Source organism: Sinocyclocheilus grahami, unplaced genomic scaffold (genome assembly GCF_001515645.1).
Source record: "Sinocyclocheilus grahami isolate Dianchi unplaced genomic scaffold, SAMN03320097.WGS_v1.1 scaffold195.1, whole genome shotgun sequence".
NCBI lineage: Eukaryota > Metazoa > Chordata > Actinopteri > Cypriniformes > Cyprinidae > Sinocyclocheilus > Sinocyclocheilus grahami.
In genome coordinates, this window is record NW_015505374.1 from 790,056 (window position 1) to 801,410 (window position 11,355).

The 11,355-nt window shown below is 37.4% G+C and overlaps 1 protein-coding gene and 1 pseudogene across 1 annotated transcript in view; both read right to left on the reverse strand.

Annotated features, from left to right (window-relative positions):
* The window catches only part of LOC107595036 (rab-like protein 6), a 12,649-nt pseudogene extending 5,553 nt beyond the window's left edge, over positions 1 to 7,096 (reverse strand).
* A 280-nt stretch (positions 7,097 to 7,376) lies between these two features.
* Positions 7,377 to 11,355, reverse strand: part of LOC107595007 (transcobalamin-2-like) — a 5,417-nt gene continuing 1,438 nt past the window's right edge. The window contains exons 3-10 of the mRNA XM_016285260.1: positions 10,443 to 10,626; positions 10,071 to 10,240; positions 9,404 to 9,556; positions 8,901 to 9,073; positions 8,644 to 8,818; positions 8,239 to 8,419; positions 7,650 to 7,768; positions 7,377 to 7,521 (exon numbers count right to left, since the gene is read on the reverse strand). Of these exons, the coding sequence (XP_016140746.1) occupies positions 7,460 to 7,521; positions 7,650 to 7,768; positions 8,239 to 8,419; positions 8,644 to 8,818; positions 8,901 to 9,073; positions 9,404 to 9,556; positions 10,071 to 10,240; positions 10,443 to 10,626 (1,217 nt within the window). The 3' untranslated portion in view covers positions 7,377 to 7,459. The remainder of the gene's footprint in view (positions 7,522 to 7,649; positions 7,769 to 8,238; positions 8,420 to 8,643; positions 8,819 to 8,900; positions 9,074 to 9,403; positions 9,557 to 10,070; positions 10,241 to 10,442; positions 10,627 to 11,355) is intronic.

The following is an 11,355-nucleotide window of genomic DNA, read 5'->3' on the forward strand; positions in this document are numbered from 1 at the left end:
ATGTGTGGGGCGGAGCTATCAAAATAGGGTCGAGACCCTTTTGGGGTAGGGGCGTGTTTGTTTTGGTGATTTCAAATGTCAACATTGGCTACCAGAAATCGCTTACCCCACCTTTAAATATAGTTTCATTTTATCAATAATGAAAGCCAGGATTCTAAGCTTACATGTGAGGTCCAGGGTTCAGATCTTCATCTTGAGCTACAGAAGGGTTTAGACCCTCCTCATCACTGGAGAGAATGATTTCCAAGTCTTTAGTGGGGATAGAAGCTCTGGGTTCAAGTTCTACATCATCAGGGTCCAAATCATCCTGGAACCCAGCGACCATGGGGTTACCGTCTTTTCCTTCCCCATCACTAAAATAAACATGTTACAAACATGGATGCAAATTCAACCATTTTGTTGTACTGATCAGCTATATTGTCTCACAGACAAAATCACAAAGAAACCACTAGCCAAGTTCATTTATATGTAACAGTACACCGCCAGTTAAAAAGTTTGGGGAGAGAATATTTTACTTTATTTATTTTTTAAAGAATTAATACCCTTATTCAGCAATAAAGAGATTTAATTGACAATAAAGAGATTTATAATGTTACAAAAAAAATTATACTTTAAGTAAATGCTGTTCTTTTTTCATCACAGGAATAAATTACATTGTACAATATATTAAAACCGTTATTTAAATCATATTATTTCACAATATTACTCTTTTACTCAAATAAACCGTTTTGGTGAGCATAGGAGAATTCTTTCGAAAACATTTTAAAAACCTTATTGATCCCAAACTTTTGAATGGTAGTGTATACTGTAAATAGCATATCACATAATAAAAGTTTATAAAGAATGCTTTCTTTCAATATATATATATATATATATATATATATATATATATATGCACTGAAAATTATTTATGCGCTAATGTGTCAATACATCTGAATTAGTCCTCCTTCCCTCAGTAAGAGCATTGGAGATGGGTCAGGGCTGGGTCTTCCAGCATGACAATGACCCCAAACACACAGCCAGGGCAACTAAGGAGTGGGTCCGTAATAAGCATTTCAAGGTCCTGGAGTGGCCTAGCCAGTCTCCAGACCTGAACCCAATAGAAAATCTATGGAGGGAGCTGAAACTCCGTGTTGCCCAGCGACAGCCCCAAAACCTGAAAGATCTGGAGAACACCTGTATGGAGGAGTGGGCCAAAATCCCTGCTGCAGTGTGTGCAAACCTGGTCAAGAACTACAGGAAATGTCTGACCTCTGTAATTGTAAACAAAGGTTTCTGTACCAAATATTAAGTTCTATTTTTCTATTGTATCAAATACTTATTTCATGCAATAAAATGGAAATTAATTATTTAAAAATCATACAATGTGATTTTCTGGATTTTTTTAATTTTTTAGATTCTGTCTCTCACAGTTGAGGTGTACCTACGATGAAAATTACAGATCTCTTCATTCTTTGTAAGTGGGAAAACTTAAAATCGGCAGTGTATCAAATACTTATTTGCTCCACTGTATATAGTACCTGTCACTATCTGCAGGGCCCGCAGCAGAGGGCTGGGTGTTCATAGCCTGGTTTTGGGTTAGAAGGGAGACTGTCCTCCAAGAAGCTTTTGTCTAGTCCCTCGTCTGGCACAAAATCATCCACGCTTTGAACTGTAGGCAGAGCCGCTGCAGAGACTGGATCTGTGGAAATCCAAGAAGCAAGAGGTCACATGATCGGAGTCAAAAACATCTTACATTAAAAATATATAAACAGCAGCAATTGCAAAAAGCTCCAAACAAGAGGAACGGTAATGCACGAAAAAAATTGATGTAGTGAAATCTTTATTTTTTCATATAAATGTCTTTACGGTCACTTTTGACGTTTATGCGGTTATTAATTAAATAAAATACATTTTATTTCAATTTCTTAAAATGAGTGTAAGAGTGTAAAGTACTAATTTAAAAAAAATCTTATTGACTCCAAAGTTTTGAACAGTTGTATAGCTGTATTTGCATGGAATGTTGCTGATATTTGATTTAGAATAATGTTTTGACTGTCCAGCAGACAGGAAGTTTATGTGGGATGTTCTTTAGTTCTTACATCTCATAATTCTGGTCTTCTGTCTCTTGCTGAACTGTTAGCTCCTCTAGCGTGGCATCAATGTCCAACTGATTGGTCCCTAGCTGTCGTAACAGGGTCTCTCTCTGTGGAAGTTGGCAGTAGAAATTAAAATGAAAGTTTCATTCACTATCCTTTCAATGAAAGCTGTAACAGCTAGGGTAATGAGAACAGAGATAAAGGCAAACACGCAGAGCAAGATGTCTGTGATTACTGATCTCATGACATATTATTGAGCTTAGACGATATTAACATTTACAAATGACCACTGGAAGCTGGCTGAGGTTTGATTTGAATAAACCTTTAGCCTTGAAGAGATATTCTAGGCTAGAAAATTAACCTACTTACCTGAAGCTGTAAGAACGGAATGTTGAAAAATCGGTGCAGATATTTTAAACCAAAACCGTTCTTCATGGAAGATTCTGCATAATGGATGTAAGAGGAGCCAAGGGGTCTACAAAATCATGGAGACAGACATCAAACATCAACAAAGCCCACTGAGAATAATACAAGATCTTAAACAACTCATTAGTGAACATAGCCCATTATTTCTCATCTTAAATTCAACTTTAACCCACCACAATGTATAAAATATAAACAACGTTTATGAATGGATAGTGAAACTAAGTGGTTAAAAATAAGAAGGCAAATGTCAAATATTATTTTAAAGAAAGGCTATGGAGACATTTTTTCTTTTTTTCTTTGGAATAATGGATAAACTGACCACTTGTTTTCAAAATGATCAGAAATGTATATTAAGATTAGTAAAATGGGTCAATTTAGTCATTTTTGTTGACTGCAGTGATCTTACCTGTTAAGGCCAGCAATGAAGTCACGGATGTCATCGGGCAAAACGACCCTGTGTTCTCCCATGTCCCGGTAATTTCCGAGTACACACACAGGCACATGAGTGGGTACCTTCGGCAACTCCCGCAGAATGTAATTATAAGTCCTATTGGATCACGAAAAGCATAGATTTGTAAAACAAAGTGCTTGTTGCGAGTTCTGCATGATGGAGAAGTAGTCTTTAGAGATCATGCCGATTGTCTTTGTTCACTTACCACTGCTTGGTGATGTCAAACATCAAGATCACACCATTGCAGTTCTTATACACGTCCAAAAACTCAGCATCCAATGCCAGTTCACTCTCCGTCTGCTAAAGGCACGGAGACAATTCTATTTTATTGTTTCTGAAAGATGTCTCTTATTTTATTTCTCTTATGCTTTTTGATTTTTCTTATGCTAATAATATTTTTATACTTTAAAATAACTGCTTACTATTTTAATATAAATAGTAATTTATTCAAGTGGCGGCAAAGCTGCATTTTTAGCAGTAATAACTCCAGTCTTCAGTGTCACATGATTCTTCAGATATCATTCAAATAAGCGGATTTGGTGCTCAGGGTATATTTTGCATTATTATTAGTCTTGAAAATAGTAATGTAGTGTAGTAGTGAAACTGTAAATACCTGATAGATTATCCCTATAGATTTACCTCTTGAGGTTCATTCTCCAACTTCAAGGTTTCACCTCTCTTTTTCCCCTTTCCTAGAGAATGTCAAAGCCAAAATATTGTAAGAATACATCAAATTTGACAACTTTCACTAACTTCAAAAACAGATAATTGTTTTTGTGGCATCTTCCTTTTCACAAAGGAAGCGACATTAGTGGCATTAGCAAGAGTTGGTGTTCTGTGGTATCTGGGTATCACCACTGCACATCTTCACGTTCCAGTAGACATGTTAGACTAGTTAAATTTGTAGTCTGCCAGAATGCAGCGAGCGAAAAGTCAGTCAACACAAAATGTTGGCACTCAGATAACAGAACAAATGGATCAAGCACAGGCAAGTCACAGCCTAAAGTCTACAATCTCTGAAGTTTCTCACCTACACCTTCTGGAAGGGGGATTTTTTGGCCTGGTTGGACAGCAAGTAAGAAAAATACCATTAATATATATATGACTGGGGATGAAGGAGGGCTGGACGAAATGGCTCCATGTATGACCGTCAGAATGAGATGGAGTATGTGAATTAAACAATGACATGCAGTACCTGTACACTAAACTTGCCATTAAAAGGCATAAACCAGAAAATGCATAAAGGCTAGAATACACTACATGTAAATTTTTGAAAACTAGGCATTATACACTTCCAGACTTTGTAAATGCTTACAGAGAAAATGTGGACGTCACACAATAAACAGCTGAGTGTCACACACTATTAGACGTTCCAAGTCATTTTGAACAAACACAAACATGCTCCTTGTTGCTAGAAGACGCATGATGAGGCAAATAAAAACATTGTTCTAAAATTGGCTTAAAATATAAAATGTTTGATATCCTCTAAAAATGGATGGAATTACACACTGAAGTAAAAAAGAAATAAATCAGAGTTCGCACCCATCACACATTATGTGATTTTCTGTGAAATCTGTCAACTTTGACTGCCTAAAATCTGCTTTCTGACTTTAAGCAATTAGCACTGACTCCTCCAGACTGCAAAACTATGCAAAACATTTGTAGTGTGTTCCAGCCTTATGATAAATATGAAAATAATGTCTACAAAGTCACCTGATCTGAATGCCCTCAACAGATTTTTGAAAACTAGGCATTATACACTTCCAGACTTTGTAAATACTTACAGAGAAAATGTGGACGTCACACAATAAACAGCTGAGTGTCACACACTATTAGACGTTCCAAGTCATTTTGAACAAATACAAACATGCTCCTTGTTGCTAGAAGACGCATGATGAGGCAAATAAAAACATTGTTCTAAAATTGGCTTAAAATATAAAATGTTTGATATCCTCTAAAAATGGATGGAATTACACACTGAAGTAAAAAAGAAATAAATCAGAGTTCGCACCCATCACACATTATGTGATTTTCTGTGAAATCTGTCAACTTTGACTGCCTAAAATCTGCTTTCTGACTTTAAGCAATTAGCACTGACTCCTCCAGACTGCAAAACTATGCAAAACATTTGTAGTGTGTTCCAGCCTTATGATAAATATGAAAATAATGTCTACAAAGTCACCTGATCTGAATGCTGAGAAATAGACTGGAGGAAACTCACCTTTATCCACCACATCCCAAACCTCTACCTTCACCACATCATCAGTAGCTGAAGAGAAATGACAAGAATTTGAGCAGGTCTGAAAAACTGAGGTCGCTTCCTTACATTTCTTTCACTAACTTTATTTTGCAGTGATTCTAAGTAACGGCAGTACAAATACAAATGTCCACAGCCTCAGAATTTTACTTGTTGATTTTTTGTTTATTCATTTACTTTTTTCTTAAAGGAATAGTTCACCCCAAATAAAAATGTACCCTCAGACCATCCATTTTCTTTGTTAGAACAGATTTGGAGAAATTTAGCGCTACATCACTTGCTAACCACTGGATCTTCTGCAGTGAATGTGTGCCACTGCCATCAGAACGAGGGTCCAAATAGCTGATAACAAATTCTGTTCTGATGAAGAAGCAAAATTGGATTTTCATTTTTTGGGAGAACTATACCTTTAATTTTTACTTTGCCAGAAGTGCTTTGCAATGAGCACAAGTAACATATTGGATACAAGTACAACCATGCCCGCTATCAAAAGCAGGATGCCTCACAGTAAATTACAGCCAACAGGTTACAGATGGATGTAAATACAGAGGGAAAACATACTCTAGATCAATTACTAGGCCTCTAATGTTTGATACAGGCCATTTAAAGACGTACAACTAATCTACTTATCCTCTACATCAGTGGTTCCCAACCCTGGTCCTGGAGGCACCCCAACACTGCACATTTTGCATGTCTCCTTTCTCTGACACACCAATTTCAGGTCTTGAAGTCTCTACTAATGAGCTGATGGTCTGAATCAGGTGTGTTTGATTAAGGAGACATGCAAAACGTGCAGTGTTGGGGTGCCTCAAGGACCAGGGTTGGGAACCACTGCTCTACCTGACAGACCGCATATTTACCTTGATGTAAATCTATTTTGACATATTTAAGATGCATAAACGGAAAGAAATAATTAATTTGATAAAAATAAAACTCACTTCTTTAGTACAAAAGCCTGTTAAAATTATTTTTCAAAAAAAGCTTACTTTTGTAATTCCAGTGAATACTTGTGACCTGGATCTCCTGAGTGGGAATGTACTCTTCCTGGAACTTCTTACCCTGCAGCCGATGCCACAGGGTGCTTTTTCCAGTGTTTCTATCTCCTCGAATAACTATCTTCACTGAAAGATCACACATAACATGTTAGAGCTTGCGTTAATACTCTTATCTCTAGCACACAGTATCTATGGGCTCCAGCAACACAGACTTGATTTGTGACATGGTGTGTGCGTTATGATTTAGTCCGATATGTAGGCCTTTTATGGATTAAATCTTGGTAAGAATTTGAGGCAAAGCAAAGAAACATCAAAACAATTAAATAAACTACAAGCAATCTAAAAACTCGCATTCAAATTATTATTTATCATTAATAATACATTTCCCCTAAGGGTTTTAGCTCATCAGGCATTTGACTTACTGTTGTATTGAACCCCTTTAGCAAATCTTCTCTGCAGACTCTGGTTCATTGACTGCAGGCCAACAGGGATGTTCTTGTCCTTTACCTGACCAGCTGGCTCCGAGCCAACGAGCTTCTTCAGAGCGGAAAACATCTTGACCAAACTACGCCTCTAGGTGTATATTATAGATATTGAATATTTTTGTCTCAAATAGGCTTCTATGAGGTCCCCAGGTTGTTTGTCTGTGGGTGGACAGTTTTCTTGCAATGCTCATGAAGCATTTCTACATTAGTTTGAGAGGCGAATGAGTCCTGCTTTGGCACAGCATAATATCTCAGAATATATTCATCTCTGGATCCTCTTCCAAAGAATGGCACATTACAGCATTACAAGACCCTCATTCAAGTGCTGATCAGCTTCTGCTACTACAACATACAAGAAAACAACAACAACAGTGAACTGAACTGAATGAAGCTGCAATGCATTATATGAAGACATGCAGCTGTAGACATATAACAAGCCTCTTTCATGGACTGACATGCTGCAGAGCACTGCAGTAACTCCAATTCGCAGTGATGCCTAAGGTTGTGTCTCAAAACCTAGTAAGCTGCCTACCTAGACAACATTTTGGCACACCATAAGCGCGTGGAAAATGATGTCCAAATATGTTGTCTAGGTAAGCAGCTCGCTCAGTTTGAGACAAACCTGATACTACGATTTCTACCATAATGGAAAGAACCGTGATGTTTATATAATAGAAAATAGTGTATTAAACAATTATATCCATAGAATTCATAAACATATTAATGTTTCAATCCATTCATCTCTTCTCTTGCATCCAGCAGAGGAATCAATATCCAGTGTTCTTAATGGTGATTTTTTGAGCTAAATCAATCTTATAGTCTTTGATACCTGAGGAGAAAAGCACAGTAATTCATATAAGATAGACTGAGACGATAAAAACAGTCCGTAAGACACCATGCAATACATTTTTATAGACGAGTGCATTGTTACACCTATTTAGCGTAGGATTCTCTCACCCTGTGTCAGAGAGTTGCCGTCTGAGGAGATATGCCAGTATCTACGATCAGTCTGACGAGCTTGTTCTTCATGGACCACACTGAGAAAAGGTCCCCACAAACTGTCCTCTGTGCTAAAGCTGTGATACATGGAGCAAAAGAGTTGTTCGTAATCAAAATTCTTAAAAAAAAAAAAAGAGGTGTAATTAATACAGTAAAAAAGCAAACAAAATTTGACAATATAGTACAAATAAAGCATCTTGAGAAATCAAAACTCACGTGAAACCAGTTTGTTTGTCTTGGAGAAGGTTGAGGGCTTCAAATAGCGAGGAGCCCCTGGGTACAAGAATGGAAAACACAGACGATGCACCGCTTGATTTAATAACCTCCACCTGTAGTGACACTTGCCCGTGACTTGGGAGGACTTCTGATGGGGAATCCGCATCAATAGTCAGAGTGTCTAAAGCAGGGACATCATGGAGCACATGGAAAATCAAAAAGAAGAAAGAAACAAAAGTTATAAAAAAAGAGGTGTAATTAATACAGTAAAAAAGCAAACAAAATTTGACAATATAGTACAAATAAAGCATCTTGAGAAATCAAAACTCACGTGAAACCAGTTTGTTTGTCTTGGAGAAGGTTGAGGGCTTCAAATAGCGAGGAGCCCCTGGGTACAAGAATGGAAAACACAGACGATGCACCGCTTGATTTAATAACCTCCACCTGTAGTGACACTTGCCCGTGACTTGGGAGGACTTCTGATGGGGAATCCGCATCAATAGTCAGAGTGTCTAAAGCAGGGACATCATGGAGCACATGGAAAATCAAAAAGAAGAAAGAAACAAAAGTTATTAGGAAAACTCATTTTGAGATTAAAATACTAAAACTTAACCATATACTACTTTGTATACAATATATAACGTTGAAATACTCTAAATGCAGCCTATTTTATTTCTCTGCAAATACAATTCTGCTGATTGATACTTCACTGAGCTTGCATGTATGTTGTACATACCATCCTCATTGCGGCATTCTTGGCTCTTCAGATGAAGGTAAGTGCGTTGGTGTAGAGCTGGCAGGACCTGAGAGATGGCCATAGGGTTATGGTATGTTCCTTTCTTAACCTCTGCCCTTAAAGCCTCCATAGCAGAGCCACATTCCTCCATCTGACTGCCCATAGCCATCAAGGCCTGTAAGACAGAGAACCAAGAGAACCTGTCACTCAAATAAGGCTTTTTCATTGAACCAAATATTTAATATCTTCATTCTTACCTGCACCGCCAATCCCGTACTGAACTCATTGCCCATGTGACCATCAGCTCTCTTAGAGTCAAGAAGCCTCTGCTTAATGGTGGCAAGAGCCCTGTCTAGCTCTGCAGTATCTTTAACAGCAATTCCCTCGTCTTTCAGACACTGCAGGGCCATGCCTGCCACTGCATGCGAGTCTGAAGGGTGAAGGAGGAAGTCATATTAGTTAGTGACCTCAGGACAAATTCACATATTTCCTTAAATTTAATACAAAAGGAGGACGCAAAAAGGAGAAATTTTGGCTGTGCTGGACACTTTCCCACACAAAGCTGTATGGCTTCAGAATCTTCAAAATCTAAAATATGGGATACTTTGATGGTATTTCGCATCCTTTTTGAAGGCTTCAGTTTCCATTCATTGTAATTGCTTGAAATGTTTTGTGTAACACAGAAGAAAGTAAGTCATTTGGGTTTGGATTTACAGTGAACCATTTCTTTAAACCAAAAAAAGAGTTGATTTAAACTCACCGACACATAAGGACTCTCCATGTTTTAACTGTCTATGTTCCACAGCATGGATGAGTTTTTGGCTGACATGTGCGCTGACTCTAACACCGCTCACACACAGAGCCAGAATGCCCAGAGAGTATTGGTAGTAGTTGGTCTTTGGACGGTGACCGACTGCAGAAAAGAATATTAAAATTAGAATTACAGAACAACAAAATGACATATATACCTGTAGATATACAGATATAGATATTAAATAATACTTTTATTCAGCAAGGATACATTAAAATTGGTTTGACAAAAGATTCCTATTTCAAATAAATGCTGTTTTGAACTTTCTGTGTAAAAATCTACTACAGTTTTCCACAGAAATATTAATCAGCACAACTGTTTTCAACATTGATAACAAGATCAAATGTTATTTGAGCAGCCATTTAGCATATTAGAATGATTTCTGAAGGATCATGTGACACTGAAGACTGGAGTAATAAGTAATGTAAAATTCCACTTTGCCATCACATGAATACATTACATTTTAAAATGTATTAAAATAGAAAAAATTGCAATACTATTTTACAATATTACTGTTTTGACTGTATTTTTAATCAAATAAATGCAGCCTTGTTGGTAAGCATAAGAGACATTAAAAAAAATCTTCCGGACCCTATTACAAAAAATGGCCCCTTACATGCAATGTTCTGTTTTTCTTCCTCCATCTCTTTCTTTAGGTGAATGAGGAGAGACTCCTTCATCTCATTATGAGTGAGATGTACACTCTCCAGATCATGACAGGAAGACTTTAAAGCCAAGATGTACAGAGCTAGGCGGCCAACCACCAACTCATTATTTCTGAGAGATCTGCAAGCAGATATATACAATAGTAATAATACAAGCAGAACCAAAATCAGATGAAATAGAACAATATTCTAGAATAGAATAGAATAGATGACCACAGAACTAGGACGGATTGAATTTATTTCCACTACAGTGACAATCGTTCCTGAAGTAATTTACAGCTGTTTTAGAGTTTAATGAGAAAGATGTGAAATGTGTTCCATACTTCTCAATATCATCATGAAACTCTGCCTTTATGCGGTTGAGATGTTCACTCTCTTTAGCTAGATTATGGTGTGTTGAGAGCCGCAGGGCGATGTGCACACTGGGATTGGGGAGGGTCTCTTGCGTGTCCACTGACTGCAGCAGCTGCTTATTGAGGGACAGGAGAAGAGCCTTGTGATCTGAAGCTGAAAGATGATAGCAAGAAAACTGAGAGTATGAAATTAAATGCAGACTATCATAAACGTTGCATCACTGTTCTCATTGAGCACTGTTGCTTCTTTTAAAGTGCCACTGTACAGTATAGTTGGTTTATGTTCACTGCTGCCTCAGCAATACAGGTCACAGCGACCTTTTTTCACCTACTCATTCAACCATAAAATACACTTTGTCTCAGAATTGTCACAGTCACAAAAGAGAGGGCAAAGAACAGAGTGAAATGATTCCAATTATTCTGAGCAGAACTCCTGCTGACAGGAAAAACAGAAATGACTCAGTAAGAATATGCTGAATGTTATGAATACGGTAGAGTAATTGGATTACAGAATAGTACATTATTGGTTACATGAATTGGTTACATACGGTGGCCGAGAAGTGCAAAGCAAATCACAATTCTGAAAACAAAATAACAAATTACAAACACAAATGCAAGTCTAAAAAACTAAATAACAATTCAGAAAGCACAACAACAAGTCAGAAAACACAATGACAAATTCGAAAACAAAATAACAAATCAGAAAACACAATGACAAATTCGAAAACAAATTAACAAGTCAGAAAACACAACGACAAATCAGACAAACCGGAAGAGGTAGGTATAGTTTGAGACAGCGCCATTGGTTTGGGATTACTCACTGCTGACTGGACGAGACATCTGTCAATCAACGTATACAGGGAAGAACCAGCCGAAGAACAGC